This window comes from Pezoporus occidentalis, unplaced genomic scaffold (genome assembly GCF_034315485.1).
Source record: "Pezoporus occidentalis ecotype Australia unplaced genomic scaffold, CSIRO_AGI_Poc_V1 ctg67, whole genome shotgun sequence".
Classification (NCBI taxonomy): domain Eukaryota; kingdom Metazoa; phylum Chordata; class Aves; order Psittaciformes; family Psittacidae; genus Pezoporus; species Pezoporus occidentalis.
This window is the reverse complement of record NW_026916019.1, coordinates 1910-29777: the sequence shown is the minus strand read 5'-3', so window position 1 is coordinate 29777 and position 27868 is coordinate 1910. Positions and strand designations below refer to the sequence as shown.

The window sequence follows — 27868 nt, the reverse complement described above, 5'->3', positions numbered from 1 at the left end:
GGCTTCCTGACGGCCTGCTTCCCGCCCCGGCGGGCAGCCAATGGGAGCGCGTCTCTCCCCTCCCCCCGCGCATACCGGAGGGGGCGTTGCCGGCGGTGGGGGCAGGGCGGCAGTTGCGGCCGTTGTTCACGGGGGTTGTGGGGGCTGGGAAGGAGCAGGGTGTGCCGGCAGCGAGGCCCGGGCGTACTGCTGTTGTGGGGCCGCCAGCGCCGCAGTGGGGGAGCTGGACCGGGCCGGTCTGCGCTGGTTTGCGTCTTTCAGTCAGCGGAGCAGGCCCCACTTCTCCATACGTCTTGCGGGCTTCCGGCTGGCAAGGCAACGGGCGTGATTAAAGCGTGTTGTGTGTAGGAGAGACGTTGGAAAATAAAGTGCGGGTTTTCTCCTGCTGCTTGGAGACAGCTGCCTTGCTCTGGTAGCTCTTTGTCCCGGATATCTCATGGATTGCTTTATCCTGCCCTTCCCGGCTAGGTACCTCAGCTGCTACAAATCTGGTGGTCAGGCTCCCCAGTGGAATTTAGTCCAGATGATCAGTGCTTCCCTGTAACTCACCATAAGCTTGTGCGGTTGAAAAGTCACCCCCTGGGATCGCTGTGATTCAGCCCAAGGTGGTGTTGGCTTGGAAAGCCTGGTATTTGTGAGTCTCCGTTAGGTACACCTGGGGCGTCTTCTCTTGTCCTGCCTCTCCACCATCCTCGGTTGCAGTTGCTGAGTTTTTCGGCTCTCCTGATTATCCGGAGGTAACAGGCCTATAGAAACGACAGAGTGCCTTCTGGACACAGTCTTCTGGGTCCCCTTTTCAATACGGGACAAGTTTGAAATGAAAATCATGATTAGTTTAGTAAGTATGCAAATAATAGGTTCAGAAATCGGGTAAAAAGCTGTTACTTATTCTGTGGTAACCTAAAGGTGTTTTCTGTGGTCCCCCCCACGGCTTTTTTTGTTTTTTCTTTTTAAGAATTGTGCCTCTTTCACCATAACGTGAGTACTCTCATTAAATTATGTCAGGGTGGGGTTTGGTTTTGTTTTTTTTCACGTTGTGTGTGTGTTGTGCTAGTATCTAGATATCCGTGTCAGGATGGAGGGTATGTTGCAGTCAGCACACAACAATTTGTTCTTAAAAGAAAATGCTTGATTGAACTATTACGGTAAATGTATTGGTGGTATTAAAGATCCTTCTTTACACTGTTTTTGAAAAATAATCCGAAATTGGCATTTTCTTCAAACTATACAACTTAATTTCTTATATAAATTGCTGAAGACAGATATTGTGTTGCAAGGGAAACGTTCTGGTTAATAAAAGCAGATGGGGCAGGGACTTGATGCTGCAAATTTTTCAGCAAGTGAGACACACCCGCTGAAGTGAATACTTCTGAAGTTTATTTGATCAGCTCTTGCAACATAGCATAACTATAATAAGCTTCCTTAGTCTGGAATAACAGAATAAGGACTCTGTCATGTTTCCATCAGCACGGGTAGAGTTGCAAGCAGGCCTTGCAGGGCCTGTGGCACCAGTGAGTACCTGCAGGATCAAACTGTAACCTCTTGCTGTAGTCGAGAGAGACGAATGGAGCTGGATCCATGCTAGACTGTTTGTAATACGGCAGATTGAGCTGGTGCAGATCAGTGTATGTGTGTTCACAGGTGACATTCCCATGCAACTGTATAGTAATCTAATTATGTGTTTTTATTATGTGTAAAATCATGATTCACAGAGTCTGATGTCCTCTTCGAGGTGTGTGCTTGCTCACGAGTAATTTCATCAGTGGGGTTACTGAGGGTACAGACTGCTACACAGAATGAGCAACAGAAGGAAAAGATGCCTGCTTACGTACTGACATAGCAGCCCGTTCTACTTTTTCATCATGTGTTGCAAGCACACAGATCAGTAATGCGTTTTGGTCTTAATTACAATATTTCCATCGCATGGAAAAAAGGACGTTTAATCCCAGCAGTATTTATGTGCTTATGAGTACTAACACATGCAATATGAGCAGAGGGGTGTTACCTTTTAGGTAAGGGGAAAATAGTATTATTTCTTTACAAAGCACTGATGGATGATTCTGTTTCTTTGTTTTAAATACAGTTCTGAGGGAAGCAATGAGACTGAAAATTCCAAATCTTCAAACTAGATCTTTCCACACTTTAACGACAATACACCAATGCCAAAGCTTTAATAAAACTGGACATCTGCTGTTAAAGCTGAATAATAAAGTTGACAGAACATCTGACAGAAGAGCAAAGTCTTGGGATTCGTATGCTCTGAAAACTGCATTCCCTTGTTTGACAAGTCGGTATGTGCAAGTCAAGAATTGGCAGCTGCACTGGGGAAATGTATCGGCTTTGGGAAAAAATGCTTGCTTTTGGAATGAGGAGGGTTTTTTTCCATCCTGGAAACATTTTGGTGTGGCAATGATGGAAAACTACAAGTTCAGTACAGAGCATATTACAAAGCTAAGGAACATATCATCAAGATTTTACACAGTTGTATCGGCTGGCAAAATTATTCCAAAACACAATAGCCAGCCAGTTAAGAGGCCACCGAAGGCACCAAGGACTAAGCAACCATCCAGAACTAACCAGCCACTACTGTCAGACATGCAGGTGAGAGATAAATTTTACAGTCTTGTATAACATTAAGGGAACTTCATCAGTTTAATTTAGATTCAGATTTGGGGTTAGATTAACATGTTAATGGAATGAACATGTTTGTCTGGGAGGAAGATTTCATTAGTTACCCTATCTGCAAACAGTGACAAGCTTGGTACAAGTTAATGTGTCTGGTATTTTGAAGATAAAATGGAGATTATTAGCAATGTGTAAACAAAATGGGGGGAAGATAAGTGGTTATTAATGTGGAAATATGAAATCCTTTAAAAATAATTTTAACCAGTACTCTCACATTGCATTCAATTTTGAGAAACAACGTCTATCTTTCAGATTAATTTAACTTTCCCTAGGTATCCTTGCTTGTCCAGTTCTACCCAGTTTTAAGGCCTCACTCAAACAGAATGCAAGATGAAAATGAATAGTATAAGGTTTATATTCAGATTAAGTTTCAGATAGGAAACGGAATGGCAAATGTAGCCAGTGCTACTTGAGGAAGATTATTCCATGTGGAGAAATAGCACCTTGATCTCCAGGCTCCAAGGTCTGTAGAGTAACTGCAGCAACAAATTGTTTTGGATGAAATGAGATATGGTTAAGTGGAACAGTGCATACTTGTGGCTGTTTTTCCTTAAGATAGTTCTTTACAAGCCTCAATATTAGCCAAGGCAGGCCTTAAGCGTATTTGAATATAAGATGTCCAAGGAAAATCCTGGTATCAGAAGTGTTACTGTTCTCTTCAAGCTACAGCAACAACTGAGTTACAGGATATTGTTAATAAAATTGTGTTACAGATGAAACTGAAACAAGTCTTGTGCTTTCAGAAATAGCTTCAGCGATGCAAATGTGTCCATTACGTGATCCACTAAATGTGAGCACAGAAGTTTTAATGCTTGCTTTCTTGTCATCTAAGCTTCTGTTTAATATTTTGTATGGTGAGCAGGAGTATGCTTTAATGTAAGATAAAGACTCCATTCAAGACAAGTTAGCTCCTGTTTGTATTTTCCCATTGCTTTGAAAAAAGAAAGTGAAGAGTATTAGTCCTGAAATACCATGTAATGTTTCAAGCTTGCTATTCATGCTATGATGCTACATTCAGACATTGCTGCTTTTTGTTGGTGGGTGAAGAACTTTTCTTTAGATTCGTGAGGCTTTTTGTTGTTGGGTGAAGAGCTTTTTTTTAGATTCGTGAGGCTTTTAAATGGCAGTACAGAATGCAAACAGTTTCTTTGTTTGATGTTTTCATGCATATTGTATGCAAGTAATATACACTACCATTTTTACTTTCTTCCAAAGTGAAGAAATGGAGAAAATACTGCCTGACATACTGAAATAATAATATGTATCCTAAGAAAGCTTCCACATGGCAAAATGCTGTGCCAGAAATGACATAAACTCAGACCTGACAAAAATATTTGCTGTTTTTGAATAAACCCCATGTGGTTTTGTCAGATATACAGCCCCATCTACAAGAGTCCAGGCTGTCACCTCAACTGCAGGCTGATGGTACTTTGGAATAAGCATGTGTTTTTACCTGTTCGTGTATAGAAGAACAGCTGAAAGATGTGGCTGGTTTCTGCAAGATGGCTGATAGAACTAGTGCAAACGGAGAATCCTTAAGGGGATTTTCAATGCACTGCCGGTTTTCTCTAAATCCTGGTGTCACAAAACATAGTGCTGCCTTCCTGCGCCTGTGTGGAGGCAACCAAGAGCCCTTGGGAAACACAGGCCCTATTACTAAGGCTGTTACCTCAGGGCAAGCTGCTGCCTCTTCTCTTTCCTGCTCTGCCTCTTGAGACACTAGCTCTGGGCCCACTCCTAAGGTTCTCAGTTAGTTGAACCCCGAGGATCTCTGGTGATTTTTGCCTGTGAGGGCGTTGCAGGTGACACCTTTCTTTTGCAGAACACTCTGAATGAGCTCCTTCCCACCCCTCCCCAGCACTGGTCTTCATCTGGTGTTTACAGGCAGAGTGCTGAGCAACAGCAGTGATAAACGGTTGCAAGACCAGTTTTTCAGGATAGACAGAGGAGTTACTTGAAAGCAGTTAAGTGATTTAGTGGTACCACTCACTGATCAGTCCATCAGTGAGTGGTACCACTACTCAGTTTAGTTAATTTCTTAAAGTCTGATGGCATGAAAAGCCTCTGAGCTAATTTTTAATGCTATAGCCACATAATATAGAAAAAGCTTGAAATTCAACTAAAGATGTAGTTTTTACTACACTTAGGATAAAGATTGATTCCTATGGCGATAGGAAGATTTAATTTCATCCTACAGGTTTTCTTTCTTAAAAATTTCTGTATGCTTCAAGTGGAAGGGATGGGCTAAGGAGAATTATTACAGTTGTTGGTGATGTGGAAGATCAGTTGTTGAGGTACTTAAGGATGGCTGCTCCTAGGGGTAGCTGTTGTGGTGCTCTGAATAGAATCCCGTGAAGCCCCAGCTGTTGGCAGAATGGAGGAGGATGGTGAGTAGCTGGAGTTTCTTTCTAGCACCAGTTCAGATCTTGTGCTCTGGGCTTGTTTTGGTTGTTTGATTTTTATTTTTTTTTTAAGTTTGCAGGTGAAATTGATATAGCAGAAGGCATGGCATTGATTGGTCAGTTAACATGTCTGGTTTAGGAGTAGTCGAATCACTCATTGTAGACTTGGCTGTATCTCCACCGTCATGGGAACTTAGACGTTTAGAGTGCCTGTGGACACATATATTTTATGTCACATATATCTCAGATTACACGCAATCCAAATATTCTTCACCAAACAAGATTTCAGTAAAAACTACGTGAAACAGTACACTATTAAAAGAACCAAACTAGTGCATATCCAAAATGCTATTTCAAGTACGTAGGCTTAGTAGGAAACTTCTGGTTCTAACTAAATGTAAAGTCTTTACATCTAAACTAAATTGCAGCAGTAAGACAGAAAGTCTGTCCTGTAGTGCATCTGCCCTGAAATGAACGGTAGCACAAGTAGTAAACTGTGGGAAGCATGGAGCAGGATAGAGGTTTTCAGATGATATCTTAGCTAGAAGAGTTTGCTCCCTTAACTCCTGAGTTTCATGGCAGAGCATGTGTACTTCTAATAACCAGAGCTTTCTAGAAGAATTTGAAATATATAATTTGCCTTGTCAGTTTAGGGATTGAGAATGGATTTATACAGATGAAATTGCGATAATACAACTTTAAAAGGTACAGCAGCAAAGGAACTGAAAACAGAGTTCTGTTAACTCAGCCTCATAGCACAGTCATGGAAATAGGCCTGCAAAATTGCTCACTGAATATTGTAATTACTTTTAAAATTTATTTTCTATTAGTGATCAGTGAATTAAGATGATGTGTAAGGAAAGCTTTGGAAGTGATAACAGAATGTTAACATTAAAGAACAGAAGTTTAGAAGTCTGGTCATGATTCTGATGACTGGTAACGGGCCCTCGAAGGAGGTCCTTGCTGTTTGATAATGTATGATTACTGTGAGAATATAATTTGGATTTTAAGTTGAAGTGTATTATGGTTATAAATGCTTGCAGATGGGTACAGTTCCTTTGTTCATTTGTTGTTAGTTACATCCCAATTTGTATTAGTTACAAAAACCTGGGAAATGACTGATCCACAATAAGACACACTGCTTTCTGGATATTTTATACTGCATTGTACTAAAAAGCATTATCATGGGACATACATGCTATCAGAACAAAGGAATCCACTTAAAATGAGTAGTAGAATTTGTGAATTAGTTTATTGTGATCTGTTTGATTAATCAAGAAAATCTTTATACAGCTGACTTTCTTATTCTTCACCATGCATGAGTCAGTCTCATTGCAAGTCATTTTTGCAGTCATTGTTTTGAATATGGCATTTTAGTTGTTTAAGATTGTGGATATTGAGACAAATTCTGGCTGTTGTGTCTGGTTTGACTGTGGTGTCAGTTGAAACCATGTATTTAGTGCAAGATTCAGCTTGGGGTGACACTGTAGATCTGCAGCACCTACAACTGGCCCAGAAGATCTGTTACTTTCTGTGCTGCTGTGTTGCAGTGGCTCATTATCTCGACAGTGAGCTTTGTGCCTGGAATCATAGAAACATATAATAGGGTTGGAAAGGACCTTAAGATCATCTAGTTCCACCCCCCCTGCCATGGGCAGGGACACCTCGCACTAAACCATGTCACATGTCCAACCTGGCCTTGAACACCAGCAGGGAGGGAGCATTCACAGCTTCCTTGGGCAACCCATTTCAGTGCCTCACCACCTTTACAGTAAAGAACATGATGTTTGCTTGATAAGCAGGCTGGGATAGTTAACTCCATTTATCTTTAAAATATAGATGCTAAAGGTGGTATTGGGGGTGTCTTGCCTTTGATTTCAGTGGTCAGAAGAGTATGTCAAACTGTAGGATGGGAGAGCAGTAGCAAGTGTGTATCTACTGTTGGAGCATTTGATTGGCATTCAGGGAGGAAGGCTTCACTTTGTGGCTCACAAAGTTCTTTGGTGCTACTTTCTCATGTCACCTGGTTTGATCTCCGTCTGTGATTTGCTTTTCCACTTAACAGGGAGTGAGTAATCTCGTTAGTGCTTCTACACCAGATGGACAACATGGCAATGATGTAGAAAAGAGTGAATGAATGAAAAATGTCACTCTCATGGTAAATTTGAGGCAAACAGTTGTCTTTATGAACATCTTGCTTCACCCTTGCCCTAACTCAAGTCTCTGTTCCTTTGGCACAGAATCTGATGCAGTGCACAGCCTTTGCAACAGCAGATGAATATCATCTTGGTAATCTGTGTCATGACCTGACTTCACATGGATATGTTGAAATAACAAGTTTGCCTAGAGGTAGATTTTTGAAACATATTAAAGCAACGTTTTACCTTGGGAAATGAAATACGGGTGAGGTAGATAATTTTTATAAATTGATGTATACTTAGTCTGGTAGTCCCCCGGAATATATCCTACTGCCTGTAAAATACTGCTTTGCTTAAACATTCCATTTGCCTAAAAAAAGGCCCTGCAACTAAACTTTTCAGAATAGAATATAACACGCGTTTGCTGTTACCCTGTGATAAATTTACACTAAAAGTACTGAAAAATTAGATGCGTGCAGGAAAGATAAATTTGGGGATTTTCTGATACAAAGGATTTCTATATAAATTCAGTAACTGAAAAAATTCTGAAAGTTTTCCTTAATTAATCTTTCAGTAATGTGATACCATAGTGCTTCAGCTGTCAAAATGATTTTGTGATTTGAAGTGTTGCATCTTCTTTCCATATCCACAGTTCTTTTAATGTAAAAATCACTAAGGGGTGGAGAGGAAGGCATGCAAGAGAGAGTCTTACTGACCTAAGTGAAAAGAAAAAGATATGTACATAAATGCTTAATTCTAGTAGAGAAAATGCAGTTATTATTATTTGGCCAAATATATCCTAGCAATTGTTGAATGCTGCTTTGCTTAGCTATGTTTCAGGAAAAAAAAAGGCTCTGATTTCCATACAGGGTATCTCTGAAGACTTGGGAAAGTATGGCTTAGAAATAGCTGAAGTATACTACAAGAGAAAAACAAATGGAGCTTTTTATAGCTGAAGGAACCTTATGCCCTAGAGCAGCTGTGGTTTTCGTATGATGGCAGTAGAGTGCCTTTTTCTTAGAGTGAACAGTGGATGAAGCTAAGGGAATTACAGTGTTTATGGGCATTTCAGTAGAGGTTATCAAATACCTGGCTGCCTCTCAAACACTTAATAATCCAAGTGCAGTAATTCTCCAGTGGGTCTTACTCAAAATCAAGTTTTACTCATGATCATCCTGCTCAGAAAGACAAGGTGCTTTAGATTCTGGGCTTTGTCTTTCTTTGTAGTTTCATTGTATTAAAACCAGCACTAGTTTCACAGCTTTGGAATAGAAACTTTGTATGATGCCAGCAAGACTAGGAATTAACCATAAAGCTGTTGCTGGCATTTTACCCTGAGAGTGGGGGGTTTGCCAGTTCTTCGATTTTCTTTTTGGCGTGTTTCTGACTCCTTACAATAGATACTTCATTTATCAAAAGTTTGGAGGAAGTAATGATGACAGGATGGTGGCCAGCAGATCGGTTGTGTTGTGGTGGTTGGCTTGTGCATGTAGCAGTGGTTGGTTACCAACTCAAACAGTGAATCTCGGAAAAACAAAAAACACTAGCACATAGAAATCTAAATGAGCAATTATGGTGTGGATTTGTTGCTTTGCATTGTTCTTCCTAAGCATGAGTGTTGTTTTTAAGCTTTTTAAATATATTTTAGAGGCAGGTCCTCTACCTCCACTTACAATGGACCAAATTTTCTCCAATTGTGTATGTTTTGTCTGGGGTGGATAAAGAAAGATAAGGGTGCTATCTGAAAAGTCAAATAAGAAAATGCAGAGAAACATTTCTTCCATGGTGAACTCAAAATTCACAGGCAAAACTTGCTCTAGTGATTCATCAGATCACGTGTTTCTGAACTGGAATAGCAAGTGAAAGGAAAGTTACAGAGTTCATACAGACCAATTGTGTGATCTCAATTCAGGTATTAGCAAAAGTATATCCGATATGTAGTCATCTCTCTCCACTGCCTTAGTCTACCTCGCCTCTGTTGCAGTAAGTCAGAATGTGGAATTTGTATACAGGTTGAGCTTAATGCCTTGTTGCTTGTCTTGTGATCTTTCTGCAGAGGATTTGAATTTACTAAGGCTTAGCTGTTAGGCCCTGCAAATTTCTCTTTGCAGAGTCTCACTTTATAATAGAGGTAGGAGGTTTTGCTGGTCTTGCTCCCAGTATTTCTGCAACAAGGTCAGTCATGCTTAAAAGTAACCTTTTTTGTCAAAACAACATCAGGATTTCTGAAATGTTATCTATATAAGCAAGTGGAGCAGCTATATAGAGGAAAAAAAAAGAAGACCCTGTTTTGAGAACCTAGCGTCCACAGTTTGTAAGTTGTGGGGCATTCTACTTACACTAGCTCAAGTCTAGTACTTTGTAAGAAATGCCTGTTAGCAGTTGGAGTACCACAGGTGCACTTTTTGGAGTTTCTTTTTCAGTTTAATGCAGCAAAAAAAATACAGTTTTGTACTCTGTCACTGTTCTGCAGTGCGCGTCAGAAGTGTTGTAAATGAGGGTGGCTGGAAGGTTTGTTTCAAAAGCATGCTTCTGAACTGAAGGAAGATGCAGGTGTACCCTCTCCCAGCCTTGGGGTATGTTCTTTCAAGTTTCTGACTATCAAAGCAGAGTCAGCACAATTTGAGTGCAGATTAGTCCCTTACTGTATAGAAAAAAGAAAGATCTTCCGGGTAAGCAGATTTGAATGGTAATTTCTCTGCAGCTGTGGGCAACTTCGATAGTTGTATGTCCGCTTCTGTATTCTGTTACTCGTTATTTACTATGCCCTGAATCAGTTTTCCCTTAAAACTTGCTCTTCAGAACTGTTGCATTTCATTAACTAAAGGTTCGAGTAAACTTTAGCATAGCAGCTGAGTCTTTCTGGAGCATGACAGTTCAGAGCAGCAGTGTAGTTTAATACTGTAGTTTGCTGGCAAGCATTTCCATCAGAAAAAATATGGGACTGACTGACTGACTGATGTGTTGGCATGTAACTGTTAAACTGGAATTACATGCTTATAGCTATCATGTTTAGAAGTTTGACCAATTCTTTTTTTTTTTTTTCCATTTATTTCAAACTAGATGCTGCAAATGTTTTGGTGATGGGTACTGAGAAATCTGCAAAAGATGATGATCCTGGCATGATTTTTTTCTTCAGGTAAGCTGTAAATCACACCCAAAACTTTCATTAAAGTTTGTTCATAGCACTGATGTGAAAGAAGTAGCGTAGCTTGCTAGAACATTGCATTATAGTACCTCATGAAACTCAAGGAATAACTGTCCAGAATGAGTAAAAAAAAAAATCAGAATTATCTTCATGGGTTTTGTTAAAAGTGTGATTCAAAAGCAACAATTAGGTAGTTTTTGTGAAGGTAGTATTAAGTTTCTTGTTCCGCAGTGTCAAAAATTGCCAACTGTACAACTTGAGTGTTGCACTGCAATACATTTAAAACAGCATAATTACAGCTCAGTTTTTCCTTGAATTCACAGGGAAGGTGCTGTTGTGTTTTGGAATGTGGAAGAGAAAAGTGTAAGTAAAGCAAAATTGTTTGTTAAAACACCATAAGCAGATGTTTTGTCAGTCCCACCAGGGTCAGCAAGGTTGGGCTTTGTTTGGGAGCTTGGATCTCTCCATGAAGGACAGATTCTCCTCCTGTTGAGTGCAGTTACTTGCCTGCTGCTGCCTCACCTTGCCTGTTGCTGATACATCACCTTTGAAACTTGACTTTATGCACAAAATGAGCAAATACATGTGTAACATAGAAAGTGAGTAACATTTTCTACTCAAGGCAAAAAATCTGAAACTTTAATGTGGTGAGACTGGCAAAAAGAAAATTCTTGCAGCTGTACACCTCAAAGAAGTTGATGAGAAAAATCAACCTGTGAATGGTTGTTTGAGATGCAGTAATGTAACAGAAAATGTCTTAGAAGAAAAAGATCATTATATTTTGTTTGATTTAACTCAGAAGTATTCAAAACTTACGTTTGGATAACTTTGAAAGAGTCGGAATTTGTAAGGAACTTCTTAGTATTGTTTCTACCAGTTAGCAGTTTTCCTGAAGGAGGATTTGTACTTGTTGATGTAGTTACTAAAATATGTTGATACTGAAGTGACATACCCCTTACGATGATCTGGCACTCTTTGCTGAGCAAGGGGGTATGCCACAGGCATATCTATTCTTATATTTATAGTCACTTGCTTTTTTTAATACATTGATTTTTATTACTGTGGTTAAATAAAACTGGATTCTAGATACAGAGTATGTGAAATTAAATGGTGTATTGAACAGATGATACTGAGATGTACAGAAGTTCACAGGAGGATTTTCATTAAGGTAAATGAAAACACAGAGCAGTTGTTTCCAGATGCGAACAGTTTCTGGATTCAAGTTCACTTTTTTCTGTTTCAGACCTGAAATGTTCCTGGTTGCCTGTCTGGTTTGGGGGGTTTCAGTGAATCAGCTGGCCTACCAAAAATACTAGTTCCCCTTCAAACCTTACCTGTAGCACTCTTAGGATGCTACAGCTGTAACTATGCTACTGATTTACAGGTATTACTGAAGACTAGCTGACTAACTCCTGTTGTTTTTATAACTTGGGCACCTCTACCCTCAGAGTACTCTAAAATCTGTTTGCTGTACGTGCTTAAGTACCTTTGAAAATTTGATACCATGTTTTTCTTGTCAGTACTAGTAACTTTAGTTGGTCCTTTGCTGTCTTTATTTATAAAAGAACTGCCTCTCTCTGCTTATGAAATCCTAGTCAAAACTTGAACTTCCAAACAGCTTGCTCAGATAGAGCCAGGTATATGTGTTTTAACGAACTGAAACAAACAAAAAAACCCCTACCAGCACCAAACCAAACTGGTCTGGTCTGTAGAACAGAAACTGAAAGTAATTCGGTAAAACAGGACGTAGAGAATCACTGTGAATGGACAAAACTGCTTTTTAAAAGAAACCCCAGAATTGCTATTAAGAGAAGAAAAATTTTGAAACGGACACTGAACAGAAGGAGTAGTAAATAGACTGATCATGAGTAGAAATTTAAAATGTAAACCACTGTTTTCACATACCTGAGAAGAGAGGCTGTGCAACAGCTTCCCATGAAAAAATAGCAAGGGCAAAAGCAAGACTAGCTTTGAGGTGCAGTTTCATCTGTTTTCTTTTAACAGGAAATTGTGTGACGTGATTGCCTTTAATAGCAAGAGTTTGCATTTAGTGAGTCCTGAACTTCTCATTAAATGTACTGTGTCATAGCTAGACCCTACTATAAAATAAGGCTGGGCCTCACATCACTTGGTGGCAGCCTTTGTATTACTCCATCTAGCTAAAAGAAAGCTGCCACTGAAATACAATTTCTCATTATCCAGAGCAGTGGAAGAACTTTGGAAGTGTGCATGTTACAAGACATATGAATTTCAGAGAGTCACTTATGGTCTGAAAAGCTTTGTTAAATCTTGCTGTATACTGGCCCTGGGAAGCCTGAGCTGGTTGTAGTTCTGAAGCCTGTTAGTAGCATAATTATTATTGTATTAGTAATGACTTCACAAAGCTGGGTCCAAATGAATATGCTTGTGGAGCCTGGCGTGCTGCATTATGGATTGGCTGTTAACTCTGGCATTCAGTGGGGTTTGCATTGCTGAACTGTCCCTGGACACAGCATAGCTGGTTGGCTGAGCTGACTGTTCTTGCTTAAAAAATGACAATAATTTTTCAAACCTTTTTTTACCACAAGATTTGGAATAGACGGCAGTATTGGTCATGCTAATGCTAAATTCAGGATTATGGAATGAGCAGTTAAGAGCTGTAGGACTGGAGTTTTTTAGTGAAAAATGTTATGTCTTACGTAGATTAAGGAAAAAAAAAATCCTTCTTGCAGGTGATCCAACATTTTTTTAGAGTAGTTAGCCTGAAGACCAGCTTTCATGAACAGTTTACTAGCATACAGTTCTGCACTAACAGATTCACTATTATCTGTTATTTTGAAGAAAGTGGTTTAAGTACGACTTAGTAGAAGATTCACCTCTTTATTTAGATATCAAAAATTTGTGGTGGTTTTGTTTGGGGTTTGTGTTTGGTTTTTTTGTTGGCTGTTGTGTAGCTAAATGCCTTTTAAGGTGAGTGCTTTTTTTAGTTCAGAATTTGTTCTAATTGCAGAATGATTTTTATGAGGGGAGCCTTGTAGCTCATAAAAGGAGCAAGGATGAGGGTTCCTACGTCAAATATTGGAGAAGAAGGCTTTGTGAGAGAAAAGGGCTGTTTCTTCCTGCATCAGGTTTTAGTGTGCTTGAGAATAAAATGACAGATTACGCAAGTAAAGCTGTGTATTTAACTGTTTACAGGGTAAAATGTGGGCAGCTGAAACAATTCTTACAGATTTCTGTAGGGGTGAAGGATATCTGTAATATTTCTGTTGTTTCAGCAACCTCTCATAGTTGAAACAAAACTGTGGACTTTAGCAGCAAAGTAGTAATTTTGACAGAAACAGCCACCTGAAGTACTTATCCTAAAGATTCATTCCCACACTCAGACACATGCCAGAATCTTGTACGACTTATTGTCACAATACACACATTGTCTTTGCTGCTGCTGTGGTTAATCCTTACCCTGTTTTATATATGTGGACATTAAATGACATTTTAATCTTCACAGATTGCCTGCAGTTGTTTATAGCCACAAATTCTTCCATGTGGCTACTGATAGCTTCAGAGGTGAATGGTGTTAATAATCACTTTGTTACTTAGCAAACCTATTCATTATTATTTAAATAACTTCAGTGTGGAAGTTGTATTCATGAACCTATTATATGTGAGATCTTTGTAGAGTGATAGTATCCTGCATGGTGACTGTTCCTCCATGTGTGCAATTGTCTTTTGCTTAGATGAAGAGTGTCATGCAAGTGCTAGAACAGCATGAAATTCAGCCATATGAAGTTGCACTGGTCCACTGGGAGAATGAAGAGATCAACTATAGAATAGGAGAGTGAGTAATCTTCAGGTACTCTATATAGAAGCTGATAGACACCTGAAACAAAATCAGATGGAAGCAGCTGGTAGAAATAAACTTGTCCTTACTCTTGTTTCTAATTGGCGAAATAAGGAAAGGAGAAAACAGTAAATCTAAATTGACATTTTTTCTCTACTGCTAAAATCGCCGTAGTGAGTGTGTTCTTCAGCAATCCCAAACAGAAACTGTGTACCTCACATTAAAAAACAGATACACATTATTGAGACAAGTCTGATTTTAAAGGAGGATTCCTTACATCAGTTTTGTTAGTGCCCTGTAGGTTCCCATACAAAAATGTAATTACGCACATATGTCACTGCCTAGGAAAGCTGTAACTTGAATACTGTGGAACGATAACCTGGCAAGTTGTCATGCCTTGTTAAATAGTGTTTTTTCATCTTGGGGAGCAAATGATCTCTACAGAAATATTTCTCAATGTAAATTATTATATAAATCATCTGTAACTTTTCAACAGAACCAGAACCCAGCTCCTAGACAGGACACTAACACTAGGAGCCGAGCGAATGAGGTTAAGCTTATTTAAGGTAACCTGATAAGAGGACAAGTTTTTGTTTGGTTTGCTTTTTCTTTTTCCTGGTCATTCAAAAACTGCAGGTGCTACCCAGCTGTGTAATTTGTGATTCCTGGCATATCCCCTTGTGGTTTTGCAAAGTTTCGTAGTGAGATTGACATGATAAATTGAACGACTGCTACACTCTTTTCATTGCTCCTGACTCCACTGTACAATAGAGGCTTCAGGGAAAGTAACATCATAGCAGGGAGGGAGGGAGGTTGGTAAAAGTGACAGAAGAAAAGGAAAACAAGCACAGATAATACAGGAGATGGACAACAGGAGAGAGGCTAGCATCCTGCTTACTCTGATTGATTTGTGTGTATGTAGTAATATTGTAATCATAGCTTGCTGCAGTTTCATTTAAACCTAGAAAATTTGGTCGTAATATTAGTCTTAGAGGAACTAATTTTCAGTGATTTGTTTCTGTTACTGTCAGGTTGAACATGAGTAAAACACAAGGATGGGGATGATATACATATAGAAGTGGCATGCTTTATATAAATAACCAACCAAGCTTTCTTGCATTGACTGTTCTTAAAATACTCCTTTGCTGGTGGCTTAGTCAATAAAGGTGCTTCAATCCTGTTTTAACAGAGGGCAGTCAAAGCTTCATAAAGGAGAAATCTTGTTAAATTCTGAGCTGGATAGTGATGAAGTTGTTCTGCAGAAATTCGCTTTTTCAAATGCCCTTTGTCTTTCTGGTAAGTTAATGCTGTTTGTTGCATCAGCCTATGCTGTGGATTTTGTGAAATGTTGTCGTAAGTGGGACTTGTACAGAGGCTGGTGTCTGGTTTAGGCAAATTGTAAAGGTTGATTGTGCTTCAGTGGGAAGACTCGTTTTCAAAGCCTTTTTTTCAAAGCTTTACCTTGTTTTCTGTAAATTGGAATGCATTCATTCACTGTTGTCTTCAAGTTGAACAAAGCACATTAAGAAACATATGTTGCAACAGAGATACGTTCTACTGAGCATCCTGTTCCCCACCCTTGACAGCTAATTCCAGGATAGCAACAAGTGCAGAGTCCAGTATTAGAAAGCTATCAGTAAACTTAGGTAATTCATCCTGACATGATTTCCTCTAGCAGAAAAAGATAGATGCCAGCTAAAGAAGTCATGTAGAGCAGTGATTCCCAGGTGGGAGGTGTACCAGTATCAGGGCTGTGGACCAGAGTCACAGATGTTTTCCAGGTGTACTGGCCATGGCAGGAGGCAGCAGGAGGCACTGGGAAGGAGTCGGGCTCAGCAGTGGGCCTGCTGCTTGAGGAAGTAACACCTCTCTGCTGCTTCAGACCTCAGATGAGGTAGGATGTCAGAGTAGAAGCTGACAGCAGGAAGCCTGTCCTCAGACCTCTAAAGGGAGCCTGGTCTGTCTACCCCTACTTTTAGGGTCAGTTACAGGATTCCTGTAGTACTGGGGGAAGTGCACCTTTAAACAGAAGAGATACCAAGAAAGAGAACGTGTTTTTGAAGCGATACACCGTTTGATCAACGAGTACAGCATAACTACATAGTTCTTGACTGTCAAAGGAAGAGCTATTGAGAAAAAAAGCCTTTTGTTCGCTATAGTTTTCTTATTCATAAAGCACTGCATAGAACAGTAGTGCCACATCTAATGGAGCAAGCAATTTATTCCCAGGAGGTAATTGGTACCGATTTATGTTAGAGACATGCACATCATAAACAGTTCAATAATGTTCAATAAAATGAAGGATGCAAGTATAGTCCAGGTTAGATTTATGACACAGCAGGAATCAACCTCTGTGAAATGACCAGTGATAGCTGAAATGCCTGTTGGCTTTTTTTCAGGGGCTAAATTAGATGTCATTTAAGTCACTGATTTGGAGTAGGCCTCTGTATTCAGAAGATGAGTGTGACAAATGTTTGGCATTGGATTTACTGTCAGTGTCCTGACTAGATGACACCATTGATTACTACCACGAAGTAGTAAATGAAAGTAAATGAAAGAGTTCATTTTGATAATGAAATCTTCCCTAATTTCTGCTGAGTGAGTAGGGTTAATTTTTTATCTGTTTCCACTTTGTTCTTGTCGGGAAATCTGCAGACTAAAGAACAAAGGCCTGAGTTATATCATCTTCCTGTAGAAACATCTTTCCAGGCTCGAGCTGGGGCTTGAGGTAGAATTCGTGTTGCCATTGCCTGTGCTGAACAGCTTCCGCAGAGAAGTTGCATCTTCACTGAACAGTATATTCACGTAAAACCAAAGTGGGAGATTGCTCAAGTCGGAATTTAGCTTTAACAAGTACATGTGGTGTGTCTGTACAACCTAACTGTGGTTTGAGTATTCTGCACCACGTACTGGACACATGGAGCATGAGAATTCTGCAGGACACTAGAAAAGCAGTGATTTTGCATTTCTGCAGATTGGAGACTCGCAGACTCTGGAGTGGCACATCAAGCCAGCTGGGCTCCAGCGTGACTCATTATCTCGAACCTCCTTTGAATGTAGTTTGCAAAGATTTCCTACATACAGTGGAGCACTTAAACACACAACTTTTGAGCTGGAGAGGAAACTCCCCAGGATCTGAACTGATGGTTTGGAGAAGAGACTTGCCCTCAGGGTGGTTCCATGTGCAGAGCTATGTCAGTGCCCAGTCCAGATTTGTCTATAGGCTTATGAACATTGATCATATAATACTCATGGTAACTTGTTGCAAATGCTTGATACATACAAACAGTGCCTGGAAGCAGCACATTGGCAGATTTAAGGTTATGATTACTTGAAGGCATATATACCACTCACAGTGTTCTTATTTGTCACCTCTGTGTTGCAGTAAAGCTGGCTATTTGGGAATCATTATTGGATAACTTTGTGGAATCCATCCAGTCAATTCCTGAGGTGAGGTCTTGTTTGTACCCCTCCCCTCCTTTTCTCCTGTGCTTTTTAAAAGATCAGTCCAGATGCAGCTGAGGATATGGAAAAAGCAGCTGAATGCTGAACATGTTTGATGGTAAAGCCATCAACGTGGAAAAGCTCAGAACACCTCCAAAGTGGTGGGACAAGAAACTGTCAGTCTTTGAAGGGCTGGGAGTGGGGTTCTGCATTGAAATAATGTTTCCCATGTTGTGCCACTGTTGAATGTATGTATGTAACAGGACAAGTGGCATTTAAAAACCTGGCCAAACACCATGTGTGGCAGTTGGGGCTAAAAATAACATGCTTTAAATGGAATATAATAGAGAGTTTGAGTGAAGTACTTAAATCACAGCTTTTCATAAGAACAACTGAAGTACAAAGCATGTAGAAATAAGTGTAAGGTTCAACAGAGAAAACAGCATCTTTTTTATTATTTGAAGGAAATAAATGGTAATACATTGTTTGTTGTAAGGAAGAAGTCTATTAAAAAGGCTGAAGGTGAAAGAATCCTGTCATTACTTAAAAATAACAGTAGTAGGAAGAAAAAACAAATTATCTCTTGTTCAGGAAATCATTCATAGAAAATGCTTCAGGATTTTGTTATAGATACTGATGACACACTCAAAGATATATTGGAAAACCTGGATGAACAGTTGGATGGTGATATGCTTACACAGCTAGGTAAGCAAAGTACAAAGCAAACAAAACTTAGATGTTAGTAAGTACAATATACATTCAGATTCTAACTCGTATATATACTTCAGGCTGTAAAACACCAGACCAGTTAACTACTAGTACATGCTACTTGATCAAGCAGTGAAAAACTTGTTACTTTGCAGATACTGAAGTCACGACGGAAGGTAAAACTCTCTCATGCAGATGTAATGCAGAAAATTGGAGAACTTTTTGCTTTAAGGTAACTTTTTTTGTTACCACCCAAGACATTGTCTTACACAGAACTTAATTTTTAATTTGTGCATGATACAAAGATCAGAATACACACTAAACACAGGGTGTGGGAGTGGATTCCTTCAACCCTGTTCTGGCTAGAGACGTGTGCTGTTCTTGTTAGAGGACCGCCTACCCTACAGCATCTCAGCTGTAGATGGGCAGTACTAAGTGTATTGTAAATGTCCAAATTCCACACCCTTTTCCCTCCCTGGGTCCAGCAGCACCTGTCTCATCACCAGTAACTTTAGTGGATACTAGAGTATGCAGAGGATACCAGGAGATAGAACTGTTACCTACAGCACAGAGTTAGTAAAACTCTTCTGTGAGTTCTGTTCTTCCTTTGACTTAATCAGAAATCACTGCTACATTATAAGAATTTAAAGGCTGAGATTTTCCCCTCCCCTCAAGTGACATTTGGCTATTGAGAATACAGAGCATTACATGCTGGTTTACAAAAAACCTCAAACTTGGTGAAGAAATATTACCTATTAAAAAAGCAATTCCTATTTTAAACATTGGGGTTTATATCCTTACTTGAAGGATTAGTAAAATGATGAGCAATGACGTTCTAAGTGTCCAAAGATTTATATGAGGGTGGGAGGTTTTAGCTCTTGGCCTTCATAATGTTGAGACACTAGCCTGGTTCTGAAGGGTGAGCCATGCCCACATGTCCAGCATGCAGTACCAGTCACACTTAAAAGTTCTGAGGTACAGACAAGTTGTTAAGGAGCTCACCAGTAACTCATTCATATACTACCTCAGTTTCAACAGAGTCAAGGACTTCTCTGCAGATATCAAAAGTTAAGGAAGGTGACCAGCTGAGGACGCAGTGTTGCCATAAGGCAAAAGTCATTTGTGCTCAGAACTGTTTACCCAGTACAGTGTTCTCAGAAGTTTCAGGAGATGTAGCTAATTTTAAACCCTGACAACAATTGTATTTTTTATTATGAAAGGAGATTCTTTTCACAATTTACTTAAAATTACAGGAAATTTTTCCTGTTTCTTTTAACTGTTGTGTAAATATTTGCTCCTCTACTTACCAAAGGGAAGTTTGAACTACTGTAGTATCCATTTTTTTTTTAGGCACCGTATAAATCTGAGTTCAGACCTACTAATAACACCCGACTTCTACTGGGACAGAGAAAAACTTGAAGAACTTTATGACAAGACGTGCCAGTTCCTCAACATTAATCGCAGAGTTAAGGTAGGTGTTCTTACTAAGAATTTTCCATGCTCAGATCAGCTGTCTCCAGCTCAGCAGGGTTACATACTGCTCCTGAATGTCTGTTTTAATTGCAGAAACTGGATAAAGAAAAATAGGATCCTGTGAGCTGTCCCTTTTTCCATGTGTTCATAAACCACTCATATCTCTTACCCACTTAACAGTACTGCCTCATGTGAATTGATTGCCTATTTCCTGAGCCACTAAATTAGGCTTTATATAGTTATGAGATTTAATTCCTCTTCTGAAATGTATGCAACAAAACAAGTAAAAAAACTTGAGATGTGACATTTCTTTTTACAGACATGATCATCCAGGTCAGTTTGACGGGTGAAAAGATGCTTACTGCTGAACCAGAATAAGCAACACAAAAACTACCACTTCTGCTGGTTCAGCAGTTTTAAATATTTAGTTACTTTTGAGGCATTCCAGTAGCTACATCTTCTTTTGCTTATGCCTGTTCTCTGAGCAGGCATCATCTAGAAGCAGTTTAATTCCTGCAGATGCATATCTAAATTCCTGTTATTTTTGTGAACCTATAGAAACAACAGACTTGTTCATATTGAAACCTCTGTTGCTTGTGCACGTTGCCTTCAGGGCTTTCTATTATTTCACAGAAGAGTGTCAACATCCTTTTAGTTCTGTTCAGTGAGCCCTTCTGTGGACTGTGTTCCTCTATTTAGTGATCTCATTGCAGTTACAGAATCCAGATTTGCCATGTATTTGCAATCTCTTGATGCAGGTAATGAATGAGAAGCTTCAGCACTGCATGGAGCTGACAGACCTGATGCGAAATCACCTGAATGAAAAGCACGCTCTGCGCCTCGAGTGGATGATAGTGATACTCATCACCATAGAGGTTGGTGGGGCTCTTTCCACTATCACACTGAATACATAATAACAAGTGCAATTTGCGTACTTTGAGAATGAAGATTATTTTATTGAGGTAATGCACTATACTGTACAATAGGATTGGTCTTCAGCTCTTTGCAAGGCATTTTTGAATTGCAGCTGTAGTTTTTCAGATTATCTTGTTTCCAGTATAAGCTGTTTTAAGAATTATTAAATAAAAACTCATATTCATGTGTTTGCTATTCCACAGGTTCTGTTTGAACTTGCAAGGGTAGTTTTCTGATGACAGAAGAAACTCGGGAAGAAGAAAACTGACAAATTCATATGGCCCAGAAAATTACTGTCTATGGTATGCTTCTGGAAAACAGTGGAATCATGGCTCTTGATAGACACATACATCTTCTACTCAAATAAAAAAAACCATAATAAATCAGTTTGTGAATGTTATTCCCAGCTGCTGTACTAGCGCTGTTAGACAAGTCTGAGCCTGTGAGTAGGCCCAGATGCATGCAGGGCTGGCATAGGGAGAGATTTAGCTTTGTCTTCTTAATAAGCAAGGACAGAAGTATGGATCCCTTCTGTGCTGACTACTGATCTGGTGAAGGACTCTATTGCCTTGTCCTAGGACAGTTAAAAAGATGCTCAGTACTTTGCTACTTCATGCATTTCTGACTAAGTTTTCCCCAGCTCCTTCTCCAGTAGCCATGACTGCCCCAAGCTTTTTCTCCTTATGTGGCATGATTTTAATATACCTGGCAGTTGTATATAATGTTATATTCTACCCATGACAGCAAGGTATTTACATACTTGTATATCTTCTAAATAAACGTAGTCCCATACTTGGCTGAACTTTCATCTGAGGTCACACGAAGCTGTAGCAAAATGATAAACTAAAATTCACAAAGTTTCTCTATCATTAGGCTGTCTACCTGATCACATTTCCTGATTCTTACCAGTACAAGCTGCAAGGAGTGAAGTGTATATGGTGCGATTGAGCGCACTCTCAGCAAGTCTGTCGGCAACGCCCAGCTCTGTGGTGCAGTTGACTTGCTTGGAGGGGATGGCATCCAGAGGGCCCTGGACAGGGTTGGGAAGTGGGCCAGTGCAAACCTCATGAAGTTCAACCAAGCCAAGTGCAAGGTCCTACACCTGGGTCAGGGCAATCCCAGGAACAGCTACAGATTGGGCAGAGAATGGAGTGAGAACAGCCCTGAGGAGAACTTGGGGCTGTTGGTTGACCCAGCAGTGTGTACTTGCAGCCCAGAAAACCAGCTACGTCCTGGGCTGCATCAAAAGGAGCATGACCAGCAAGTCAAAGGAGGTGATCCTGCCCCTCTACTCCTGAGACCCCTCCCACAGTACTGCGTTCAGCTCTGAAGCCCACAATGCAAGAGAGGTGGACCTGCTTGAGAGAGTCCAGACAATGGCCACAAAGATCCTCAGAGGGCTGGAGCATCTCTCCTGTGAAGACAGGCTGAGGGCGTTAAGCTTGTTCAGCCTGCAGAAGAGAAAGTTCAGGGGAGACCTTAGAGGAGCCTTCCAGTACCTAAAGGGGCCCACAACAAATCTGGAGAGGGGCTTTTTACGAGGGCGTGCAGTGACTGAATAAAGGAGAATGGCTTTAAGCTGAAAGAGGGTAATTTAGATAAGATACTGGGAAAAAATTCTTCCCTGTGAAAGTGGTGAGACACTGGCACAGGTTACCCAGAGAAGCTATGGCTGCCCCATCTCTGGCAATGTTCAAAGCCAGGTTGGATGGAGCTTTGAGCAACCTGGTCTCGTGGAAGGTGCCCCTGCCCATGGCGGGCGATTGGAACTAGGTGATCTTTAAGGTCTCTTCCAACCCAGCCTGTTCTATGAAAATGTCATTTAATTATCCTGTAAGGTAGATCTTGTTCAGGTTGGGTTTTTTAATCTGTTCCTAGTTTACAGGTCTGCAGATTGACATCTCCAGGATGTTACTACTCACAAGAGGATGAGGGGACATTTTTCCCCAGCAACTTCTCTTTCTGAACACACTTTCAGGAATCTCTACACAATTGCTATTTTATCAGCCCTTTCAAAATCAGGTTAGTGCACAGTGTATTGCTTCAGCAACATAACCTAGGAAGTTTGTTAAAAGCTCCTGAAACCATGATCACTAAATTTAGGCTAGAAGTGCAACCACATTTGCCATAGCTTCCTGTCCTATCTTCACCTGAAAACAGCATTTCTGAATGTGATACTAGACTGTTGAATACATCAAACACATGCATGATGGGGAAGAGAATAAAGTCAGAGCTAGGAAATACACCTGACTACAAACCCGTCCTTTTGCTGTATGTTACATTACCAGTGGCATGGGAACCTCTTAAGAAGCATCAGTTTCTCTTAGAAGTAGGCTTTCTCCTCAGAACCAGAACAGGTCACCCCCCAGAGATGTTGGTTCTGGAACAGGTCTCCCACCACTCCCCCACACTGCTGAGGTCGGAACCATCAGACCCACTCACAGAAGTGAACTGGTCAGCAGAACAGCCTGGTGACAGGGTCTTGGAGTATGGTGTAGAACAGCTCCTCAGTGATGATCTGACTGACCCAGGGCTATTGTAGAAACGTACATTACATCCTTTATGCAGCAGAAAACCTTACCAAGCATCACCTAATTCCAGCAACAATTAGGTTACATTTTAATTGTAACTTTCCTAGCAAACATTTTTCACCCCTTTAGACAAATAGGGGGGTTCCGCCCCCCATTTGAGTGTAACACGTAAGAGCATCAACTTCCTATCCATCTCACACTTAATGTTTCAGTATTTCAGTTAAAATGCTAAAATGTAAATTTACAGGCCAACTGCATCCATCAGGAAAAGTGGTTTTAACAAAGTCATTTGAGGGCTCCTGGATGCTCTTCAAAAGCATGAAGTGGCGGTGTGATTACCTCAAATGTTCTGTCTTGGGACTGTATTTAAGAGTTACCAGCCAAAAACCTCAAAACCAGAGAAACACGGTTACTTTTGAAGCCTTAGGTCTGTTTACATTGGCACATAAACTGTAGCCATAAAACCATGCTCTCTTCCTCCCATCAAATCCCCAGTGCCATTTACAGTGTCCAGTGGCTATTAAGAGTTCTGCAGCTTCAGTTAAACCTTAACTGTGCATTGGAACTCTCTATCCATCTTTTTCACAATGTATCCATGGGCACCTGCATCAAAGTATGAGGGGTTTGTTTCAGCAACAACTGTACAGTCTTACAAAGTGAGTGTTCTCACTGGAGATCCCATAGGGACCCTGTGCAAGTGTATTGTGGCTTGACCGGGAGTAGGTTTTATGGCAGAGGCAAGATGAGACTCCAGTTCCAGAGCAACACAGCCTTAGCTGCTGAACACACACATCTGTCATTTGCCTCGTCCACCATGTGCCTTCACTGTGTAACTGAAAAGAACCATCTCTGTCACTACACAGTTTGCACAGTTCAAGTCTTCAAAATGTGCCTGTTCTAAGCAATAAGGGTCACCTGGGGAAAGAAACAGAAAATGCCACAGCAATAAATACAGAACATAGAAGGAAAAACAGGAACCCTCGTATATCCAGAACTCCAAAATTTTAACCTTTTTAACAACATGAGGACTGACTGGTAAAATTCTGTTTGCATAGGACTCCGTCAGACCATCCTTTATGAGGATCCCAACTGTGCAGACTGCTTCTACCTGTGGTTTTTTCCATTAGATGAGGTAAAGGACAGCTTAGAGATGATTTCTGGTAGATCTGTTAGGACGTGCTCATGAGACTGGGTACTTGTAAAACAGCAGAATGCTCAGAGCTGGGACTGCTGACTTCCACTCCCACTTTGTGGGGCAACAGCTCTCCTGGCTGCAGAGCCTGTCCCTGCTCAGCACATCAGTTCTGCTGGCTGGATGAGCAACGGCATATACATGACACCTCCCTAGAGCTCTCTGCAAACAACACGTGTTCAATTCAGCCAGCACACACCAACTGCAAGTGCTGGCCTGAAACAAAACACAGGAACACTAAAACATGTAAGGGTCTGTCCTTCCCTGTCCTACCTCAGTCCTAGGAACTTAACAAGCTTCAGCTCAGTTTCAAAAGAAGGGGAAAAGCCAGACTGTGTGTGCCCATCTACATGAGTTTACTTACTGATACAGGAGTGCACCAGACATTAAGACCAGACACAGATGGATGTCCTTGGTCCTGGTAACAGTTGCAGTGAACCTTCCCCAGTTTATGGGCTCTTCATGTGCAGACCAATTTAGAAACTGCATTGAGTTTGTCAGCTTACTTCTCTCAGTCACTCTCCCTGGACCATCAAGATTCTGTCCCAAGGAAAGTCTACAAGGGTGGAAACTACCGATCTGTGATGTACTCACCTTCCTTAACGGGATGGCGTTTAACATCTGCCAAGAGTCTCATTATCATAGAATCATATAATGATTAGTGTTTGAAAGGACCTTGAGAACATCTAGTTCCAACCCCCCTGCTGTGTGTACAGACTGGTTTATGATACTAGTGAGGCAACGACCAAAAAGAAATGCAGAATCTGAGCTAGCCACATACAGTAAGTGATACACATGGGGGTTAAAAAACAAAACCACAGCCCAAAGCATTTGTTGTCTGGGGGGAATAAAGCGTAACTGTCTGTCTTAGGTATCCAGAAGGAGGAAAGTGTCTGGAAATGTCTATAGCTGCAGCTGATAAAAGGATTTCTAAGGGACTGTAATTCTTTACAGTCAGCAGGAAAGCAAAGATCTGTCAGCCTTAGAGAATGATTTTGCCACAGCTAAACAGTGTATGAGGTAGCCCGTTTCTCCTGATCCCCTATGTGCCTGTCAATGACATACTTCTGGACACCACCCGTGTTCTCTGCACCACACAGGTGGCTGGATCTCAGAAAACCAAGCAATTCCAGCAGTCCAGGGTGCTCCTCAGTGCACCCAGCAGGAGTCGGGCAGACCCAGTCACACTGGGGAACAGGACAAAAAGTCTCCTCTCCTCGCACACTCAGCATGACAGCCACCCCATTCCTGGTTCTTTAACCAAACTTTATTAAACAAACTGGAAACAAGGACAAGCATGTCTTCTCCTTCACTCTATTTTAGCTGCTGAAAGCACTGCAGCTATGGCTGGTATCACTGTTTCTCCATTAGTGCTCATTCATTTGCCTGTTTGTGTCAGTCTTCAAGCTCCATCCATGCAAGAAACACATTTGCCAAACTGGTGAAATATGACTATTAAATGATGGTAACCAATTCTATTGCCCCCCAAATACTTAACACTTTCCTAAGTCTGATTCAATGCTGACAAACTCTCTATTTAGTTAGAACTGTTTATTAAGTATCTCATGAGCTCAAAGTGACCATTTAGATATTACTCAGCAATGCAAACATAGTATCAACTAATATTTCACTTCCACCTTCCTCCTCTAAAGAATACCTCACTTGCATGGGCTTTAAAAACGCACTCGTAACAGCTGCAGTTTGAATCCCTTTCTCCAAGGAAAACAAAACACGCAACAACATACATTGCTGTAATTTTATAGTCATGCTCCACTAAAAATGCCACTCCAGACAAGAATGCAGTTTGAATTTTTCCATTTAAAAGTGGGCAGGGCCCATGGCTAATGTGGGACTTAGGCAAAGCCAGAAAGCAGAGGGCTAATCTACACTGCAGAAACTGTGTCACTTTGGCCATACTAACAATTCCTGACAGAGATGAGGCTCCTAACCAGAAAAACCAACTCTGTGCATGCTACTAAACCATCTCCTCGGATTACATACGCTGCAGTAACACAAGGACGAATTGTTATTGTTAGCGTTATTTGTCCCTCCGGTGTAAATTGCCGCTAACGGCTAGCTGTTGATAAAGCTTTGTTTGCTGGCAATTCCCAGTTAACATACTGCTACCAGAAACATTGTTTAGTCTACAGAATGGCAAGGACCTTTTTCTTCATTTTTTCACCTCATACACCCTACACAAACACGGTTCACACACCATGGCTCTCCTGCACCTCCAGGACAGCCAGGCCTACTCGAAACAAGAATGTGAAAGCTCAGTTCCATTCAGGGCTGACCGCTATCACAAGTGTACCCCAACAGCCTCCCCCACGCCAGGGAGGCCAAGGTGAGGAAAGCAGAGCCCTTCCACAACAGCTGCTGTACCCTCACATCTGCAGTTTTCCTTGGGTCACTTTTACGTGCTGCCAGTGCAGTGTGAAACACAAGCAAGATTCAGACTGTGGGTGTGAGAAACCCTAACAGGGAGGGAGGACATAGCCCTGGATGGAAAGGCTGGAGACTACCAGAGGTACAACAGTAACTGCTCTAGGGAGCAGCTACTGCAGCTGTTGCACTTCACCAACATAAATCAGAGGTGGAAGTGTTAGAAATGGCAGCTGAGCTAATAAAGCAGATTGACAGCATTGACACAAACTCATGTTCTATGACAGTTGCACCGAGGTGAAGCAGTTCCTACTCATTGCCTCGCACATTCAATTCCCAGATCCCCACAGCTCCGGCAGAGGCAGCAATGGTCCCGTGGGAGCGGGTCAGCGATGACGCAAAGAGCTCTTCAGCACAGGGACTCTGCTCTTTTCTTTGAAAATGTGAGGAATTTGAAAACTCACTGAAATCTCAGCATTTTGAGCCTCATTATCATCACTAGAGCTGTTAAGGTTTTGACTATAATGATACAAGTATCTGCTGTACCAGTCCACACTTCAACTGAACTCTACCATTAAAAGACATGCTCACAGGACTTGAGCCTGGCTCAAGTCCCTTCCACTGCTCAAGTGAATTTTTACTCAGATTAGCAGACACTTTCATCATCCTATTAACACTTAAATCATCAGCAGTGTGCTCATTTACAATGCAAAACATGATCTTACCAGACAAAACTCTGCCTTTAATCTGGGTACGTGCAGACCAAAGCAGAACCGAAAACTAAAGGACTGATCCTATCATCAACAACAGCACAACTGGGAATGCTCTCAGGTACGTAGTACTATCTGAATCAGCCTGCAGTCCTTTCAAGAAGTCATAAAGGTAGGAAGGAAATCCTACACTAGTACTTGGGGAAAAAAATGAGCATATAAAAACTAAAAGCACAATAATACCACTTAATAAGACAAGAATAAACTTTGAATGCAATTTCAGTTGCGGGGATTGTAACTGTTTAAAATATACCTCAAAAGAC

The 27868-nt window shown here is 40.8% G+C and overlaps 1 protein-coding gene and 1 long non-coding RNA gene across 4 annotated transcripts; one reads left to right on the top strand and one right to left on the bottom strand.

Annotated features, from left to right (window-relative positions):
- Positions 1–1503: 1503 nt before the first annotated feature.
- On the top strand, positions 1504–21113 carry RMND1 (required for meiotic nuclear division 1 homolog). Of its 3 annotated transcripts, XM_062640775.1 has the most exons (13): positions 1504–1625; positions 2084–2601; positions 7328–7436; positions 10289–10364; positions 10697–10736; positions 11497–11541; positions 14087–14187; positions 15380–15486; positions 17576–17640; positions 18498–18574; positions 19693–19813; positions 20574–20690; positions 20934–21113. In XM_062640775.1, exons 2-13 carry the CDS (start codon positions 2098–2100, stop codon positions 20964–20966), a joined length of 1395 nt encoding a protein of 464 aa, XP_062496759.1. In that variant the 5' UTR covers positions 1504–1625; positions 2084–2097; the 3' UTR covers positions 20967–21113. The 3 variants fall into 3 exon arrangements, with proteins under 3 accessions (XP_062496759.1, XP_062496760.1, XP_062496761.1); XM_062640776.1 differs by lacking the exon at positions 11497–11541 and having other exon boundaries at positions 1520–1625; XM_062640777.1 differs by lacking the exons at positions 10697–10736; positions 11497–11541; positions 14087–14187 and having other exon boundaries at positions 1520–1625.
- On the bottom strand, positions 19538–27868 carry LOC134175183 (uncharacterized). The gene is made up of 2 exons (XR_009968914.1): positions 23173–27868; positions 19538–21858 (listed from the first exon to the last, which is right to left on the bottom strand). It is a non-coding gene; the product is annotated as an uncharacterized LOC134175183 (long non-coding RNA).

What these genes read in the sequence shown, in the direction of transcription:
- RMND1 (XM_062640775.1), top strand. Translation starts at nt 2,098, where the DNA reads ATGAGACTGAAAATTCCAAATCTTCAAACTAGATCTTTCCACACTTTA. An exon ending in CCATCCAGTCAATTCCTGAG is followed by an intron (nt 17,641 to 18,497) that starts GTGAGGTCTTGT and finishes GTTACTTTGCAG; the next exon opens with ATACTGAAGTCACGACGGAA. An exon ending in GGAGAACTTTTTGCTTTAAG is followed by an intron (nt 18,575 to 19,692) that starts GTAACTTTTTTT and finishes TTTTTTTTTTAG; the next exon opens with GCACCGTATAAATCTGAGTT.